This window comes from Aphis gossypii, chromosome 1, assembly GCF_020184175.1.
Source record: "Aphis gossypii isolate Hap1 chromosome 1, ASM2018417v2, whole genome shotgun sequence".
In the NCBI taxonomy this organism is placed as follows: Eukaryota; Metazoa; Arthropoda; class Insecta; order Hemiptera; family Aphididae; genus Aphis; species Aphis gossypii.
Genome location: NC_065530.1, coordinates 71,715,167 through 71,735,793, shown reverse-complemented (window position 1 = coordinate 71,735,793; position 20,627 = coordinate 71,715,167). Strand labels below are relative to the sequence as shown.

The 20,627-nt window shown below is 23.8% G+C and overlaps 2 protein-coding genes across 6 annotated transcripts; one reads left to right on the top strand and one right to left on the bottom strand.

Annotated features, from left to right (window-relative positions):
* Positions 1-341: 341 nt before the first annotated feature.
* Positions 342-9,550, top strand: LOC114127177 (small G protein signaling modulator 3 homolog). 3 transcript variants are annotated; one of them, XM_027991345.2, is made up of 17 exons: positions 342-430; positions 632-764; positions 1,681-1,907; positions 2,409-2,501; positions 2,953-3,107; positions 3,396-3,606; positions 4,063-4,193; positions 4,271-4,504; positions 4,900-4,994; positions 5,066-5,211; positions 5,289-5,398; positions 5,719-5,898; positions 7,188-7,298; positions 7,362-7,529; positions 8,090-8,232; positions 8,377-8,537; positions 8,595-9,079. In XM_027991345.2, exons 2-17 carry the CDS (start codon positions 702-704, stop codon positions 8,785-8,787), a joined length of 2,421 nt encoding a protein of 806 aa, XP_027847146.1. In that variant the 5' UTR covers positions 342-430; positions 632-701; the 3' UTR covers positions 8,788-9,079. The 3 variants fall into 3 exon arrangements, with proteins under 3 accessions (XP_027847146.1, XP_027847148.1, XP_027847147.1); XM_027991347.2 differs by having other exon boundaries at positions 343-430; positions 678-764; XM_027991346.2 differs by lacking the exon at positions 342-430 and adding an exon at positions 9,090-9,550 and having other exon boundaries at positions 453-764; positions 8,595-8,811.
* Positions 9,551-10,078: 528 nt separating this feature from the next.
* Positions 10,079-19,108, bottom strand: LOC114127179 (modifier of mdg4-like). 3 transcript variants are annotated; one of them, XM_027991348.2, is made up of 5 exons: positions 18,983-19,108; positions 15,214-15,442; positions 14,402-14,578; positions 13,307-13,592; positions 10,079-12,622 (listed from the first exon to the last, which is right to left on the bottom strand). In XM_027991348.2, the coding sequence occupies exons 2-5, from the start codon at positions 15,415-15,417 to the stop codon at positions 12,318-12,320; spliced, it is 972 nt and encodes a 323-aa protein (XP_027847149.1). In that variant the 5' UTR covers positions 15,418-15,442; positions 18,983-19,108; the 3' UTR covers positions 10,079-12,317. The 3 variants fall into 3 exon arrangements, with proteins under 3 accessions (XP_027847149.1, XP_027847150.1, XP_050062021.1); XM_027991349.2 differs by having other exon boundaries at positions 18,899-19,060; XM_050206064.1 differs by lacking the exon at positions 18,983-19,108 and adding an exon at positions 18,649-18,819.
* Between the last annotated feature and the right edge of the window lie 1,519 nt (positions 19,109-20,627).

Below are 20,627 nucleotides of genomic sequence, written 5' to 3'. Positions count from 1 at the left end.
ATTTAAATTTATTGCAAAACGACGTTTTTGAAAAAAATAACTTGGGTACCTCTACCTATTGATTACTATTTTTTTTTTTTATCTTTAATCAATTTTTCAATTGTTTTAAATTTTTGAATGACAGTATTTATTTTTAATTTCATATTCTTAAGAACTTCGATTAAATACTAAAGTTAGAACAAGAAATAAATTAAAACTAGAGTCTCGACTCTAGAAGTATTTAAAGTAAAGTGGAGTACCTAGTAAAATCATTAAATTGAAAGGATTTTGCGAGTTATCACTTACTACAATATTATATTTGTTAGTTTGATACCACCCACGCATAATAATAATATACTATCGTGATACCACCACTGAATAGATGAAATTGTGTGATACCACCTAACTCAACAACACGTCCTATCAAATGAGTTGGTGAATCGTTCTAAAGGTACTTCGTAAACGTATATTGCTTGTACATAGTGTTTACATACTATGTAAATTATAATTATTATTAATCTATAATATTATTATAGTATTAAATAAATTTCTATGTAGTTATATATTATATATAATATATAATATAAGTTCTATTACTTATTATAGAATAAAAGAAAAAATGTATTTGGATTTAAATAATTTATCGTTTTAGGTATTGTTTAGATCTTAACATATGTTACCATTTATTTCTTGTATAGAAATTTTATTACAAGGTTTCAAAAATGGATTTAAAGCAATTGTTTTTGACACGATCACATGACGGATACTTGGGAAAAGAGGATAATGTAAGTAATTCAAAATATGTATTGTATTATTGTTTTATTATTTTAGTGGCATACAATTTTATAAATAACCTATATCAAATCAGAAGTGTGTACTTTTTGATTTAATTAGATTCTTTTTTATATTTGTTGAGATAGGTACCTACTGTAGTAAGCCGCCGGAGTCGTCTCACTATTTTTCTTTTCTATTTTAACTTATCTACATGTACTACAATGTCCTTCGCTTTTAAATATTTTATTAGCATACTCGTAGCGATACGCAATTAATTCTGATGGCAATTTCCAAGAATCAAAGCGTATGGGAAAACACAGTCACAAACGACTTTTATTTAACACTTTTTGACAATCAAGCCATGCACATAATTCATAGATGCGCACGCCTTGATTTAATAGCACAACAACAAGTCCAATCCAGTGTCAAGTGTCTTGGGCGCAAAACCACTTTTGCAGCTACGATGACAACATTCTATAACACACCTTTTTGTCCATTTCCTAGTCTCTATCATGTACAACCAGGGGGTACAGAGAACCATATAAATACAGGTCTCTGTCCGTCTTAAATTTTAGAATTAGTTTCACATTCGCATAGAGCTAGTCTATGTCCGAATTTCTAAGATTAACTTTTTCTCGGGCAGCTACTTAACGTGCTGTCCTCAAATTCTTATACACTTGTTTTTATTGTAACAAATTATAACTTTAATCTTAATAAACTCTTGTATTAACATTGTGTCTTTGTCTCACTTTTAAAAACCGTAATCTTTTCCCAACAACTTGATCCAACTGCAGATGTCAAGCACTCATTTATAAACGATAGTGAGAGATCACTACACTACTAAATTTAATTTAACATCATTAAATTGATAATTTTTAGTATATTCTTTTTAAACATCTAACTAATAATTATGTTTATGTTTAACAGGTTCGAATTGAGAATGCTCTAGAGACAGAAGATGAAGAAGACAATGACTTTATTATAAATGAAGAATTGAAAAATGCACTAGCTTTAGATAATTTGAAAGAATGGGGTAACAACATTAAACTGACCAAGGGGAAACCATTTTCTGGTCTAACTCCTTCTATGTGGCCTGAGGATATTGTTGTTAGCTATACTCAATATGACAATACAACTCCACCTAGTCATCAATGGTAATTTTTAATGTATTATATAAAGTTAAAATACATACTTAAGAAAATTTAGAAGAGAATTATTATCAAGTATAAGATTTCCATGTTTAATATTCTATTAAATATATTTATTTCACTAAATGCATAGTACCTAACGGTTAAAGTATATTAATTCTAAATATAAATACTAAGTAACAAAACTAAATATTTAGATAAATTTAACCAAACTTATTTTTGTTAATATGATTATACATTTCATAGCTCGTGGTTTTATTTTATATTTTTAAATTTGTTTAAGTAAGATGTATGAAATCATGTTATCATTTATTGTATGATACTATAGGTACAATTTTAAACATTTTTTATTGAAATATGTATAATATAAAGCTTTATATTATATTATATAAAAATCAAGCAAATTTGAGTATATCACTAGTCTGACACACATTTATGTAAAATAGATATAGATTTAAACTAATTATTATTTTTTTTGAAAATATTCATTAATATGTTAATTTTAAGGTTTGATGAATTTGGTTTTCGAGTTGAAAATCACAATGATTTGTCAAAAGAATGCATTTTGGCTGATGATATGTATGAAGATCCTCAACACAGGTAATATCTATTAAATTATTATCAATATATATATATATATATATATACATACACAATTTATTATAGAAAAATCTATTTTGTAATTTGGAAAGCTAAAACTATTAATAATCAGATAAAAAATTAGGGAAAAACTAGAATTTTATGTCCAAAAAGTATTTACTCTGGTATTTACATATTTATCTTAATATTATCATTTCAAAGTCACCCAGCTTTAGTTATTCTGTTTTCTTAGGGCCGTTTTTATCTCGGAGCCACTTCAAATTCATAATATACATTTTTGTTTTTTTTAGTTTTTAGAGAGAGTTCTGGATCTTAAAAGTGTTTGAACTTCAAAATAGCATTAATTTGTGACTTTTTTTTTTGATATCTCTGTTTTTAGTTTATAATCTTGCGTTAAAAATACACTAGTGTATTACATTTAATAGTTATTTATTATATAATGTTCTAACAGAAATCAGTGGATAAACTACTTTGAAAATGTGTACACAAAGGAATTGTCAGAAAAAGAAAAAATAACTTTGAAACCTCATTCAGAAATATTACAGTCAATGGTTCGTCAAGGTATACCACATTCACTTAGACCTCAGCTATGGATGAGATTTTCTGGTATTAAATATATTTTTGTATATTAATAAGATGATTTGTACTACTCATACCCACAAGTGTTATCTTTGTTTTACTTACACATAACACAGTCAATTTTATGTTTAGAAAGATCCATTTTACTATTTTATTTTTTAATAATAGTAATTTGTCTCATCAACTTTAAAATTATGAAAAATTCACTCTAAAAATAAGAGTAAAATGGATTCTCCCAATTGTAAAATTTGCTATGCCATGTGTTAGTTATTTTATTTTAATTAATACTTATTAAATTATTGTTTTAAAATTTAGGTGCATATTTGAAAAAACAATCACATAACATTAACTATAAAGAGATAGTAAGATCATCAAATAATGATACTTTGGTTTCATCAAAACAAATTGAAAAAGATCTTTTGCGCACCATGCCTAGTCATGTTTGTTTTAACAATCTCCAGAGTACTGGAATCCCAAGATTACGTAGAGTATTGAGATCACTAGCTTGGCTTTATCCTGATATTGGGTAATTTATACCAATTCAATTAAACAGAATACATACATACAATTTATCATTGGTTTGCGTAATAGAAATATAATGATAATTGCCATAAAAAATACTTAATCAACTTTTTAAAAAACAACTTTAAATTTTATTGTTTTTTAATCAAAATCATATCTAATGCACTTTTCAAATCTATAAAAACTGTTTAGGTAGCTATACATTTTATTTTTATTTTTTTAATCGTTTTTATTATTTTGTTGCTTTTTCAAAAGACGTACAACAATTTACTTGAACAAATTAAAAACATTTCTGTTAAAAATCAACCATTTTTTAAAATCTTACAACTCCTTAGGTAATATCCTCTCTCTTTTTAAAGGTTTTGTGCAATTATTTAAGTTTTATACTTATATTACGCTAGCCAGTCACTACTTACTTCCCTCCTGGACACGTATAGAATTAACTAATGATAATATTTAGTTATTGCCAAGGAACCAGTATGATTGTGGCATCACTCTTACTTATACTTGAAGAGGAAGAATCATTTTGGGTAATGTGTGCTATTGTTGAAGATTTATTACCTGCATTATACTACACTACAACTTTAATAGGTACCATAGTAGAATAATTTAGTAATAGTAGTAATACATTATTAATTTATAAATTTTAATATTTTTTTTTATTGAAGGTGTTAAAGCAGATCAACAGGTGTTGCAAACTGTTTTAGCAAATTGTTTACCAGGAATTTGTCAACTTTTGAGGTTACATGATATAGAATTGAGTTTAATTACAGTTAATTGGTTTTTAACATTATTTTCCAATGTTGTCAACTTCAAAGTTTTATTAAGAATTTGGGATTTATTATTCTTTGAGGGGTCGATTATTTTATTTCAAATAACAATTGGTCTTCTCAAAACTAAAGGTAAATGTAATTTTTAGTTTTTGATGTATGATAACTAGGTGCTTGAATTTATATATTTAGTATCTAATTTATAAAATGTTATTGTAGAGATTTTATATTGAATTTTTTTTCATTTTACAACTTTATCTAAGAGCATAACAAAAAAAAAAAAATATTTTCTTTTAAATTTTTGTTTTAATGAGTGGTAACTTTTTGTTTTAAATTCAACAGCTTTACCATTTTTTTTAAAAAATATTTATAATAGAAATTATTATTTATATTTAAATGTGAATGTTATAAATAATTTTAAATTGTAATTATGTATAAATTTATAAGTAGGTGAATATTCATAACTGAACTAACAAATTATTTTTAATTTAAAACTAATAATTTTTTTTATTAATTATAATTTTTAGAGCCATTATTAAAAACGCTTGATAATTCAGCTGATATATTCAACGCATTATCTAATATACCAGGAAATATAACCAATATTAATGAATTATTTCAAGTGAATATCAATCAATAAATCTCAAACATTTTATTTTATTATTATTAAGGCATTGATTATCAATCACTTAGGTATGTTTTGAAGTATGTCCAGAAATAACTGATGAAAAAATTGAAACCTATCGAAGACGATATTTAGGATATTTAATGGCTGATGGAGGAGCCTTAGTTCCAAATGCCAATTCTTCAACAAACTTACCCAAACAACATCTTAATAGGTTAGAAATTATTTCTATTTACTAAATATTTAATAAATAACACATTTTTATTTTTATTCTTAAATATTTGTTACTAGAAGACAAATTCGAAAATCTAGATCTATCATGCAAGTATTGCTTTTTGGTGATGAAATTAATGAAGACAATTCCAAAGTCATTTTAAAATGCAAAAATATTCGTCAAACTGGTTTGTCAAAAATCAATATCTATATACTCTTGTCAACGAGAAATCAGTACTTTCATGCGCATGTAAAATGACTGGCCGTGACAATTTGGATCCCCATCTCCCCTACTACATGCCGCTACAGTGGCATATGTGTATATCGTTGAGTGTGCCATCTATCACCAGAATACTGTCTGTAGACTGATGGGTGGGAGATGCAAAGAATCGGACTAGTTTTAGTCAAAATGCGGTACTGATCTCTCATAGGCCTGGAGTATAATATATTATTAAATATTTAAATGTTAAATAGGTATTAATAACTAAAATTATATCTATTACTTTAGAATTTTTAGTTGACTTAAGAGAAGCAATTATGCAAGTATCTCGTCATTTTGTGTTTGTTGATCCTAAACTTAATAATCTTTCGTTAAAACCAGACTATACCAAAGAAAGTCACTCAAGAGACTTAGAAATATATGCAAATGTATCAAGAAATAAAAAAAGAAGAGCTAAAGCCCTTTTAGGTAAATATTTATATTATTTATTTTAAATATTAATAACCTATCTTACCACCAACAACCTTAAAATTCAAAAATTATTACAAATATAAAATTGCAATTTAAACTATATTAAAAATAAAATAGTTTTGTAGATAAATATTTTATACAGAGATTTCTAGTATTTGCATGTTTTTTTTTGTTTTTTTTTTAGTTTGATAAATAGTAAGCTGGGTCTATTATTATAATTATTAAATATTAATAATATAATAAACACAACATTTTTAGCAAAAATTGAATTAATCTATTGTAGTATTTATTAACAGTAAAATAAATTACTTAAATAGTTATTATATTAAAAATATATTATGAAATGCATGTAGTAATTTAGGCTAATATAGTGTTTCCTAACCTTTTTGTAATGACGACCCTCAAATTTACTGCTTGTTAGTTACGTGACCCACCCTTACCCACACGAAAAAAAAATGTGATTAAATAGTATTATTAATAATCATTTTTATTATTTCATATATTTATTTTGATTCACCAGTTATGATCCATAGGTTGGAAAACACCAAACTAATAAACAGCCTATGCTCAGAATCAGTTTAGTTTACAATGCTATATCATTGAATTAAAATTTAACACATCTATTGCCCACCTTTTTATAAATTATTATTTATTGCTATGTATATTTTATTCAGAATTAAAAAGAGTATATATATAAAAAAAAAAAGATAAAATAATATAACTTGGTAGTCGGTACCTATCTTATATTATAAAACTTAAAACTAAACATACAATTTTACAGTAAACCATGACCAGTATAGTCTACAAAACCTTGCTTACTAGATAATATAGTATACTCATTATTTTAAATACTATTAAAATTTTAAAATATATTTTAAGAATTCATTTTAAGTGGTTAAAAAACAACATCATTTATAACTTTTTAATTGTTATTTTTAAATATCTTGCTGTTTGTAATAAAAATATGCATTTTTGACTTTTTTTCAAAGCTAAATATATTTTGGAATATTTTAAGTTTATATAAATGGAATAATATAAAAATATCCCACAAAATGTTGGTATACTACTCTGTTTATTACTGTTTGTTACTTTAAATACTTATTATCTAAGTTTGGATTGGATAGATAATAATATTATCTATATAATTATTTAATAGATAATGTTCTACTTCAAAATATAAAATTTAAAATTTTCAAAAATGTAAGTGCTTTTTGAAATAATGAGTGTGTGTTTTACATTAAATGAATTTCTATAATATATACTACAATAATTGTATTTATTATTAGATTTCGAAAGACACGATGATGATGAATTAGGATTTCGAAAAAATGACATTATTACAATTATTAGTCGCAAAGATGAACATTGTTGGGTTGGAGAATTAAATGGTTTGAGAGGTAAGTTAATTTTAAATAATAAAAATAGCTTATAAAGTTAAAAAAAAATACAATATAATATAGGATGGTTTCCTGCAAAATTTGTCGAACTTTTGGATGAAAGAAGTAAACAATATAGTATAGCTGGAGATGATTCAATATCAGAAACAATTACAGATTTAGTTAGAGGAACTCTTTGTCCAGCTATTAAACAAGTTCTTGAACATGGAATGAAACGACCATCATTTTTGGGTAAATAAATATTTTTTATTGTCTTTACTCTTGACTTATACTTAACACCGTGACTGTGTATGTCTTTTTCAGTTTTCACCTAGTTTGTATATCACTTTTCTAAAAATAACATAAAAAAAGCTTCTATGTGGTCATATATTCAAACGACATATAAATATATATTTTAAAATATGCATTTAATTATGCAAATTAAAATAAAATAACATTCAATGACCCTTAGAGAATTATAAATCATTAACTTTAAATATATATTGGATGTCAAATGACGTCAAGCGCATTGCTGAATGATCCAATTAGCATCAGTATGCAGTCAATGTATTAATAGATATAATAATTAATTACATTTTGTTAAATTATAATTCTATACTAAACTTTTACAAAAAAAATGATTCCTGTTTATCTACAAAAATCAATGAATTTAACAATTTAAATTTATTATAAAATACAGTTTTAAATTTAAATTTTATTTCCTTAATATCATTATATTATATGTATATTATGTGTGACGATTGTTACCAAATTATAAATATTAATTATTGGTTAAATATTTATTTACTTAGGTGGTCCATGTCATCCATGGTTATTTATTGAAGAAGCAGCAATGACTGAAGTTGAAAGAGATTATAGTTCTGTGTATAGTAGATTAATGTTATGTAAAACATATAGATTAGATGAAGATGGCAAAGTGTTAACTCCCGAAGAAGTAAATATATGTTTTATTTTATTGAGTATGATTTTAAAGGCATTTATATATAATTTTTAAACTAATAATCTTTATTTTCAATAAAATTGTTTTATTAAAAATATTTAATACTTCATAAAAATGAATTAAATGTTTGTTTTTTAGCTTTTATATAGATGTATTCAATGTATTAACCAAAGTCATGATGCAGCTGGTTGTCAAATGGATGTAAAATTAAGAAGCCTTGTTTGTCTTGGTCTTAATGAACAAGCATTACATCTATGGCTAGAACTATTGTGCTGTTCTGATCAAGTTGTTAAGAAATGGTGATAATTCTAATTATACAAAATAAAAATGTATTTATTAATTATTTTATATATTAGGTATCAGCCATGGAGTTTTGTTTGCAGTCCAGGATGGGTTCAAGTAAAATGCGAGTTAAGAGTCTTGTCACAATTTCCGTTTAATTTAAATCCTGATTGGGAACTTCCTCCAAAAAAAGAAAATACGCAGACATTAAAAGCGGGTGTTAGAGATATGCTAGTAAAACATCATTTATTTAGTTGGGATCTTTAAAGTAATATTTAATACCATTTTTAGGTAAATACATAATAATATAATATGTATTAAAAGTTCCAAAATATTAATTTTTATTTGTATTTCTCATAGTTATTAATTTATTAATTGTTGTTTTTTTTCCATTTATTTCACTAAATTATTTATTTGTGTGGCTGTGATTTTTTTTTATTTCTAATATTTACCATTATTGTAATCTCATTTAAATATTATAAACTATTAAACTGTGTTTGTAAATGTTTGAATTTTAAAATGTATTAAATGTATACAATATAAGTATTATTATACTCTATTTCATGTAGGAACTCATTTTGTTGTCAGTCGCTGGGCATTTCCTACCATTTGCACTTATTCGGTTATGATTATCTAATATTCAGCCGACCCTGTCAATGATTATATAGTGTGCTACACAATTGGGAAAAATTTGGCTTCTATGCTATCGCCGACCATCAGTCATATGTATGAAATGAGTTCCTTCTCTCGTGGAACAGATAATAGTATCATTATTCCTGACCATTGACCATTCAATTGAATGAAATAAATTAATTGTATACTATTAATAATATATATATTATTAATATTAAACTGTTTACAATTAGTCAAAATATACAACCACATTTAAATCTTGGTTAATATTTTTTTTTTAAACTATTTATTATACCCTAAATATATTCAGTAAAAGTTTTAAAATTATTCTAAAATGTATAAAAAATGAATAAATGTATTTATTAAGTTTTGTGGCATGACTAATGGAATGTACAGATTACAATTTTAAGATCAATAAAAATTATCTAATATTGTACTGTTTATACTATATTCTTAAAAATAAAGTATTTTAATGTAATATTTAAAATATTTATAATATGTTCGCCTCATGTATAAACTCCATGATCATGATACTCTGACTCAAGATTCTGGCTTGTTGTTTATGTATGTGTCAGACAAAATGATACCAAATATATATATCTTGAAAAACAAAGATTGTTTATCCAAATATTATTTTTATTTTATACTCAAATCATTTATAATTGATGATACAAAATAATTTTATGGTCACATACTTACATATCGTATATAGACATATAGTGAAACTTCTATTTAATTAAGTTTCATGGGGAACAAAAAAAATTGTATTTTAGAGGAATTTGTTGTATAGAATTAACGCATAATTAACAATATAGGTCATGGTTCTCAAAAATAATTTGTTATATGGATGTTAGACTGTATAAATAAGTATTAAACAGGATCACAAGGATACATATTCTTTTAGAATATAAAAAAAACTCAAGTGTTTCCTTTTTCAAATAATTCATTTATTTACATACAACAAAAAAAAACCCAACTTAATTTGTTTAACTAAAAATTAGGCAACGTTTTTTCTGTTAACAAAATAATATAATAGCTTTAAAACAATGAACAATTAAATTATCACCCTGCGATTGCAATTTCAATTACCTACATTATCCTATGTACTTACTGAAAATTTTAAAATATATTTTCAAAGAGGCTTTTATTTATAATTATTGATATACAATTCATTTTTATACTGAAACCTTGCAATTGTAATTAATGTTTAAATATAATTACATAACAGTAATATACAATTCAAAATATATTACAAAAAGGCCAAATTATTAATTAAGTTAAAATTTTTTTAATTAAATTTTCATTTTTATAATGTGCTCGAGCACTTGTATAATAATTTTTTAACGAATACCTATATTATTTATCCAAATCCTAAATGATTAAATGAAGCATAAAATTAACTGGATTGAAATCTAGACATCATGTTTATCACAGCTTATTATCATTCTCAATTCTCAATAAAACAACAAAATATAACCAACAAATCTAGATTTCAATCACAAAAAAAACTTTTCGATAAATTGAACAACTAATAAAATGTAATTGATTATAATATTATGACGTATAGTTTTTCTAATAACAATAAAAAAAAAAAAAAAATCATAGAATTGAGATCTAATTTAACTTAGTTTTTGAAAGTATGTTTTGAATATAATATATAAATAAATATGACTGAACATCAAGAATTATTAATTTTGATCAGGTCTTGATTATATTATTTTCTGTTTGTCTGCCTGATGGATAAAATAAATTTTCCGTTAAATTGGTGTCCAATATTAAGTTTGTTAAATAAGTATTATTTAATTATTAATGTATAAGAATATTAATATTGTATTAGAATAATAAATAAATTAATAAATATAATACTATAAATATTATTAAATTTAGTCTCCATATATCACCATACTACTACATGAACCATAAACATTATTAACTTAATAGAACAGTTTAATCACAATGATTAAACATTTTTTTCTCTCACTATTAAGTCTAATTTTGAATGACTAGCATCTAAATGACGGTAAAAGGCACTTGAATATAACAAAAATAAAATAAACTACCATGCAGGTTCATGGAACATTAATAGATGAAAGAAAAAAATTATCACAGTTCACTAATTCCATACATTTATACACTGCAAATAAATATTCAACAACTGAATCTCAAATGTATATCTAATATACATAACCATTTCTATGGCTTCATACTAAAAATAGACAATAATATTCTAAATTTTTTTAACAGGCCCGTATCACAGTAAATTTAACAATGATAACCTTTTACAGTGGTCGGTAATAATTTACATAATATTAATTTATCACAGAAGTAAAAAAAAAAAAGTTATTGTTTATACCATCAACAAACCATATGGAGACATTATAATGAGCCTACTGTGCTGTTCTCCATAAAAAAAAATTACAACAGTAGGCTATAATAGTTATGTAAACAATATTGGATTAAACATTGGTAACTTAAACTGATATAATCATTGGTAATCTATTTTATAATCTAAGGGTATAATAATATATAATATTTATAAATAACATTGAAAATAAATACAAATAAACATATTTAAAAACATTAATTTAATGTGAAAAAGGTCAAAAAAGCAACTTTATAGTCTGTTGTATCAATCTAAATTGTATTTAGTTCAATTTAGATGTACTCTTAACACGACAAATATTTTAATTTATTTTTGAAATTATATACTTTTAAGCTAGGGGATAGATATTTATAAATAGTTAATTAACTAGATTTATAATAGTTTATTATATAATAATTATATAAAGATAAAATGATAAATATCTTAAGAGTTTAATCAAGACTCCAAGGATGATTTCTACTATTTTTCCAACTGAACGATTTTAATAGATATTCTATTGACTAATATATTATGCTTGTAATATATCTGTGGTATGATTGAATATTTCCAAAGTAAATTCATACTTTATATTTAAAATGGACCATCTTACATTATTTTTCTATTATCATTTCAACAACAGTTTATAAATTTTAACAATACATAACAATAACAATCAAACACTCACACAATAAAAATAACAGGTCAACGATTAATATGGATATAACTAGAAGAAAAATTAACTAAAGGGTAACAACAATAAATTAAATAATAACAATAAATGTATCATGCGTATTTTTTTGGGTCAAGTTGATGGAAGCTTGTTTACATTATGTGAAGAATCCACTGTAGATGAATTATCCGTAGTTGTATTATTATTATTGGGGCGTGGATGTCTATAAGATACATGTTTCCTTAATGCATCCCTGGATCGAGAAACATGACTACATACTGAACAAGCATACTGGGCATTTTGGTGAGTTTCCATATGAACGCGCAAATTGTAATGATTACTAAGCTGTTTACCACATATGAAACACATTGTATACAGCTTCGATACAGGTGTTCGAGATTTATTATTATCTGATTGTGAACCCTGTACAACTGGACCTATAAACCATACATAGTTTAATAGTTGAGTAGTTGATACGATAAAATTATTTTTTATAAATAAACATTATAATATCCGGCGAATGTTAGATAAATATAAATTATTAAAAATATTATTGTATGGCCTTTCAATAAATAATATTTGTAGTATATACTATTATTAAAAATATGCTATAATTTTTAATTGGTATAGGCATAATAAAAAATTTAGATACTAATAAGCAAAAAAATATTAACCCTAAGTCAATGCTAGAAATTGGATATTACTTAATACTAATTCATAATATTAGTCTCATACTAATTCTGCTGCCTCTAAGGTTATTAATAGGTTTAGACTGTTATTAAAATAATATGATACATAAAGCTAATTCATAATATAACCCAACAAATATTCTTGTTTTTTTTTAACTAGGCCCACTTAACATCCATTAATAAAATGTACCCTATTCAGATGACCTATTTGTAAAAGTATAATATATCAGCTTACCAGTTTAGCATGATAAAAATTATTGTTAGAAATGTTATCATGACTATTAAATGCATTAGTGAGTTATTCCTATTATATTTTCTAAAATACTTAAAAATAATTAAATAATCCAACAGTCATAGAATTGTATTGAATCAAAGAAGTTGGTATAAAATAATTATTGTTTTAATTTTATAGCATAAATGAAAAATGCATACCTTGAACTAAATCTGTAGGTGTCGGAGCTTCTTCGCCATAAGATACATTTATTTCTGATGTGGACGGTTTATGATCAACAGTAGTTGCTAAGTTTACAGTATCATCTTGATTATCATTTTCTGGAACACGCTTACTTAGATCTTGAGCAACATCTAGATCAGCAAAAACTTCAGTTTCACTCATTGTTGGTCTTGACATAACTCTATTAAAGGGTTCTGATTCTTCAACTCGCGGCCTTTTCCACTTCGATGATTTCTCAAATGTGCCAGATGTATAGCCAGGTACCTGATAAATAGTTTTAACATTTATCTAAGATATAGATTTTATAAATTTAATTAAATGTTAAGAATTACACTAGTATAGGGTGTAAGAATGCACTACTAATATTATACTATAAGTAATATATTATTTAAAATAGTTATTACGGCAAAAGCTCGGTAAATTATTTGTAAACTTTTGTTATTTGCCACCTACTGTCATAATGGTAACATAAATTATAAATAGAATATTGCACGCTCGTATTATGAGTATTTTCCATACTTAAAGAAAAATGAAAAAACTTATCTATGAAAATCTTTGGGATTTATATAAACAAACTAAAATAACTTATTTTTCAAATTATATAATTCTATCATCTTAATACATCCAATATTAAAGTTAATATTAATACAAAAATGATTCTTTTCTTTTATCTGCCACTCTTTTGGTCCCATTTAAATGGCTAATCAAGATTATATTGTAAATTATAAATGTTGAAGATTATTTTTCCAAGGATCTGTCAATTAGTAGATAATCATTTTATATACATCATGTTCATATAATATGAATAAACAAACAGCATTTTAGTTTTTACTTTATATATTTTTAGTAGAATAAATGAAAATTAATTTTAAAAAGAACAAATGTGAATATTTAAAAACAAACTTTCATAGTATACCTAGCTCCTAAAAATTAAAATAATAATTACTTTTCAATTTCTTTTTTTTTTTAGTTTTCAAAAAATCGAATTTTATATTATTACACCAAATAATAATAATGAAAACTAATAAGGTATTCAAGCTATGCAACATAAACTTTAAAAAATTAATACCTACATTAGAAAACTCAGCCAAGCCTTTAATGTGTAATGTATCAGCCATGGAAAGCATGCTAGCTAGTTGATGTTCATAAACATTTACTTCACCACTGTACATAAATGTGACTAGAGCACAGAGATCGGTGAATTCAACGCCAGGCAAAACAATCACTGGATGATGGCTTGCTCCTAATTCCTTTAATAACAATAATCAAATTATCAAATAAATTAATTCATATATATAAGTATAATACTATTATATAAATTAAGAAAAAGAATAAATAGAATTAACTAGAAATTATTAACTCCGTAAAAATGTAATTAATAATACTTAAATATTAATTAAACTAATATATTTTAAATGATAAAATTTAGATTATGGAACATCAAAGTACTATACTATAACATGAAAAACTCTGCAACCTTAATCATAATATATATTAAGAATTAGGATATTAGAATAAAAAGTTTTACATATTAAACTATTAGTTATTTGATCCAGTTAGAATATTTTAAATTTTACAACGGTTTGTTTAGTTTATTATGAAAAAACAGTTTGTAACATCACTAATAGTATTGCAAAAACTATAAACATACTACAAATATAACCTAATAATATTCCTATTTAATAATGATAAGATCTATAATAATCTCTTATTTTAAATTTTAAATTATAAATTATAATGAATAAAAGAGTAGTACTTAAATATAAAATATACTTAGAAGTAAAGGTAACATAAATTAGAAATAAAATCTTTCAAATTAATTGATAATTTAATAGTCTTATTTTTTTTTTTAATAAAAATAATATAAAAATAAAATATTTCTTACCTTTGTGAGTGCTTTAAATAACTGTTTGAAATAATCACTACATGCAGACAAAACAACACGATGTGCTTTAAGTGTTCTCAAACCAGCACATAATGTAACATCAGTCAAATCATCATGGTTTAAGAGCTGAGGCAGAGTTGACATAAGTGAACTTTGATAATTATGCCATCTGAGACAAAACTGTTGTGACTCTTCTGTACTCATTCTGTGAATGTAGGTTTTTACGTAACTGAAAATTATTTTTTATTTTAAAAATTGTATAATGTACAAACAAAAATTATTATTTTATTATTATTTTTTTAAGTTATTATATTTAAGTTGTTTCAATATGTCATTAATTAGTTTCCAGAAGTATATAAATTTATTTGAAACTTATTAAATTGATTAATTTTTATCTAATTTTTATGTTTATCTTGATAGACTTATAATTTGATTTTATTTAGTTATTATTTAAATAGACGTTTTTTAAACTCTAGGTTATGTGAATTCAATTTAATTTAATATTAATATTATCTTTAAGCTCTTCAATATTCACTAAATATACCTAAGCATTAAACTTAACATTAGTATAATTTAAATTTAAAAATCTAAAAATAATTAAATTAATATTTTGAATACATTTTTTTTTTTTAATAAATATATATAATACAATTTTTAACCCGGAGCTTAAAAAATATTAATTTAAATAGCAGCAACTAAAAAAAAAAAAAAAATCATAGGTCTACCAAGATAAATATACAAAACAGATAAAAGGTAATAAATTTGATAAGTTTAAAATAACATAATACACTTCTGGAATCTAACCAATGCCATATTGAAACATCTTCAATACAATTAATTTATCTCATTAAAGAAAAAAAAACTATTTTAAAGATTAAAATAATTAAACAAAACACAGATAAAATCAATTGAACTGAAAACCTTGAACATTACTATCTATGCACAGTATGATATAATTTTCTATTTTATATACACTTAACATATCAATGTTTATACCTTCTTTAATAATGTGCTAAATATCAATATTATTTAACATATTTATAAGTAGGTATGGTATAACAGTATTTAAAAATGTAAGATATAATTTACAAATAATACAGTTTATGTATTAAAAATGTACCTATATTATAATCTATAATCTAATTTAAAGAATGTGTTCATGGCTATAATACTATTTCAATGATTCTATTTACAACAACTAACAAGGAATATATCTTATTATGTCATGTGACATATACCACCATTTTATATGGTAAGTGTGGTAATTGAAAAAATCTAAGTAAATAAGACCAGGAAAAAAATTCCTTAGTAAAAAAGACTCTTAAAAAAACTATTTTAAATAATTAATTTAGTGTATAATATTATTCATGTGTCGAAAGAAAAAAAAAATAATAATTTTAAAAATATTTTGAGTTAAATATACATATTGATAAATAAATCACTAACTTAATAATATTAATAATTAATTTTGTATATTGAACAGATAAATGCACTACAAAAATGCCTAACTTTTTACCACAAATTAGTCATGACAATATACATAATAAAAAAGATTAGGTTCAAAATATAAGATAGAGGTATTTCAAAGCTAAGTGAAGCGATAAATATTATGATTTTACAATGATATGTTTTTAAATATTTTATCGCTTGTCATCACCTTTCGGAGTAATGAAAAACTTCATCAATCTTATCTAGTAGGAAATTTAATATAGTTTGTAATTTGAGAAGTCATAGGAAAAAATTCTAGTACTTTACTAAATAATTAGGAAAACAAAAAAGAATTATAGAAAAATGAGAATATTTACAAAAAAATTGATTTTCTAATTTTGTAAAAATTTAAATATCAAAATAACTTATTAAAATATACTTATTTTACATTTAAATTATGGCACCTAAAAACATTTAAAAAGATACAGAGTTAAAAAAAATTAATAAGATCTTTAGATACATATATATATTATATATTACCTCGTCTAAAACAATAGAACTATTAAAATTAATCGGCTTTTGTAAAATATTAACAAAAAATAATAATAATTGACATCCAAATTGAAAATTTCTTCTATTTGAATTTTGATTCTCGACTATTATCTGTTGATTAATTTCAGAATTTTTATTTAATTGAATTACCTATTCAATTGTTATACCAATAATTTTAAGTCATGAAAATTATATTTTAATGTAAATAATTATCACTAAAGTTACCAATAATTAATTTTTATAAGGTTATTTTTCTAAAGGCTAACTGTAAATATATAATAAAAATATGGCCAATGGCATTATAAACTGAATAAAAAGTAAGTAGCTTTGAGAATAAAGTACTAAAATCACTAGTGTTGGACACTGTAATAGATATGTAGTGCAAAAAAAAAAAAACGTGGAAATAAGGAATCCACCAAAGTATTTTATATAAAAAATTACATTAAAGGGTCAGAGAATCCAATGGTTTGGACACACAATGAAAAGAAAAGAGACAAATTAAATTAAGGAGTCAATTAAATATAGACCAACAGTAAAAAGACTCAGAGACAGACTCAAGAAATGATGGATGGATAGTGTGTCAAGATTTAAAGACTAAAATTAATGGATTGGGAAGAAAGGATTTAGGATTGTAATTAGTAATTATAACAAGTCAGTGACATTGGCAGCCAAAACTTATAGAGTTGTGAGGCTGCATGATGATGACAATATCTATACAATTTGGATTAATAAAATACAGATTTAATTTGTATTAAAAATATTATAAAATCTGTAAATTAAGATCTTTTTCTGATTATATTTTAAGATATAAATATTATAAAGAATCATTATATATATCCAGATTTTATAAAAAGAAGAAATAATTAATAGTAATAAAAAAATAAATAAGTTTGTGTGTGTTAATTCAGCGGTTAATGGATTAAATAATTTAAGCAAAATGCATATGTCATTTTATTATAAATTTATAATTATTATATTTTGTTGTATGTAAATATTATAATAATAAAATTAAAGTATTATACATTCATATTTAATAATTTATTAATGTTAATTGGCTAATTATTAAGAATAAGTTCAAACTAAAAAAATGGCTAAAATTATAGTAGAAACCCCCTAAAATTTAAGTCTGGACACACCAATGAGCATATTTCAGAAATTGTAATTTAAGCAGTTGAAACAAACAAGTATGATATAATATAATATAGTTATTTAATAAATTGCATAAAATAAAATTTTATGACAAATACTTTAAGAAAAATTGATAAACAGTAACTCTTATACAATTATCATTTATTCATCTTTTGCAAAAAAAAAAAAAAAGTACTTAGATATTTTTAAACAAATTTATTTTTTGTTTAGAAGTGAAATTCTTTCAAACATAAATAAACAGTAGACATAATTTATGTTTAATACAAATACTCAATAGAAATAGGTAAGTATGAAAAAAATTCTTACCTTGATTAAAATACTTTAAAATGAAGATAGTAAACAAAAACAAAGAAATTAAAATATTGTATGGCAAGAAGATCAAGATTATTAGTACCCAGAAAATTTGAATTTGATCCAGCCCAATCTAAAATTATAACTCTGGATATGCTGGAAATAGGATTTTTGGACAACAGCCAATCAGAACAAATATTTTATCTTGACCACGGAAATGTTGAATTTTATAACTGGTTCATGTTTTACTCATGAATCATCTTACCTTTTATTCCGACAGATGTATTTTACTAGTTTTATTTGCAAACTCGGTGTTTAATTTAGATATGTAGTAAAAACGAAAACTTACTTTTTCGGAAAATTAAAATAAATCTTCAATCAAATTTTACAAGCAGTTGCACAATTTTTTTATTTTTTACAATTTTTTTTTCAAGTGCACTTGGAGTTTTTGATAAGGTTAAAGAAAAACACGTCACGTGATAAAAAAACAGCTGCTTTGTATGTACATAATTGCATTTCATTGCAAAAATGGCGGGAAGGCGTAGGTATTTCGATTTTTTAGATAAAAATGTATTTACTATTTATTAAAATTGCTAAAAATAAAATTATGTATCATTATTATATTAATTTAAATATTTAATATTACATTTTAATAATCCATATTTTGTGCTAAAACATTTTTCAATGATTAGTATTACTAAACGTTCTGTATTAAGAGGAATTTTCTGACTTCATATTTGTTATACTCCAATATTAAATTGTATTTTAATTTTATATATTTAAGTAATTACAGTAGGTGATAATTAAATATTTGATTGTTTAAATACTTAGCAAACTTGTATTTTAAATTGTAAATGTAATATAATATGTTAAAGTATACGTACGTACCTATATATATTGTTAAATTACAAATACCTAAGCAGGTAATTATACAAATTGAGGTAATACACTCGTAAAATTAATTTATTCTGTACCTACTTCTAATTACGTATAAAAAATACTTGGACAAGTACCAGTAGAAATACTAAATAGTACTTTTTATGCATTTTCATATTTTTTCTTAAAAGATTAAAGATCTAAGATAAATTCTTTAGTATTTATAACTGTTTTTTTCCATGTATAACCGCTACACGAGGGCCGTACTGTTTGCACATTGCTTGACCCCTATGCAGCATCGTTTATTAATAAAATATTTACAGCTTTGGATTTGGATTCGCACGGGTGTGTATGTGTACCACAACACCATGATACCTCACAAAATTTAACAAGTGGCCGAAGCATCAAAGGGGATAGTTGGGGCGGAGCCCGCTTTGGTATTTATATCTATGGTTAAAAAATTCAACACAAAGTTTTCCATATTTTCTAAAAATAACTACCTACAATTATCGATTGTATTATTGTATTATTCAAAAAGTAGATATAAGTCGTAGATACTTGAAACTTTTATCAGTTGTCTGAATTGGCATTTTCTGTACAATGTACATGGTTTAATTTTTGGGTATTTAGGTAGGTAATTAAAACATAAACCACCTTTTTCACCATCCAGTGAAAAATATATCCTAGGCTGACAAATCATCTCCATTCAGAATCGTTTTTTGTATACAATTATATCTATCATTGAATTCAAATTTAACACATCTGACTTACTATACACATATATGTCCGATGTCCACCTTGATACCTACTGCACAGCAGAATGTTACCCTAATGTTATGCTTTTTTTATTGTTTTAATTAAAAAATAAATAACTGTAAATTATTTTTAGCTTTCTTGAAATATTTGTTTGTAATTATCTTTTTTTTTTTTTTAGAATAATTGATTTAAAAAGATTTTGGCTTTTTTTATACTATTTTTAGCTACTTAAAAATTGTTTACTTTTTGAATATATTTTTTTTTGTTTATGAGCAAAATCCCTTGTAAATTGAATACAAGGCTCCACATAAGTTTTTTTTATAGTAAATAAAAAATAAAAATAGAAGAAATAAATATCATTA

Excerpts from the sequence above, each read along its gene's own strand:
- LOC114127179 (XM_027991348.2), bottom strand. The coding sequence starts at position 15,417 with ATGAGTACAGAAGAGTCACAACAGTTTTGTCTCAGATGGCATAATTAT. Across the intron at positions 14,579-15,213 it reads TATTTAAAGCACTCACAAAG|GAATTAGGAGCAAGCCATCA; the intron begins GTAAGAAATATT and ends TTGTTATTAAAG. Across the intron at positions 13,593-14,401 it reads GCTTGGCTGAGTTTTCTAAT|GTACCTGGCTATACATCTGG; the intron begins GTAGGTATTAAT and ends ACTATTTATCAG.
- LOC114127177 (XM_027991346.2), top strand. The coding sequence starts at position 702 with ATGGATTTAAAGCAATTGTTTTTGACACGATCACATGACGGATACTTG. Across the intron at positions 5,899-7,187 it reads AAGAGCTAAAGCCCTTTTAG|ATTTCGAAAGACACGATGAT; the intron begins GTAAATATTTAT and ends ATTTATTATTAG. Across the intron at positions 7,530-8,089 it reads GAAACGACCATCATTTTTGG|GTGGTCCATGTCATCCATGG; the intron begins GTAAATAAATAT and ends TTATTTACTTAG.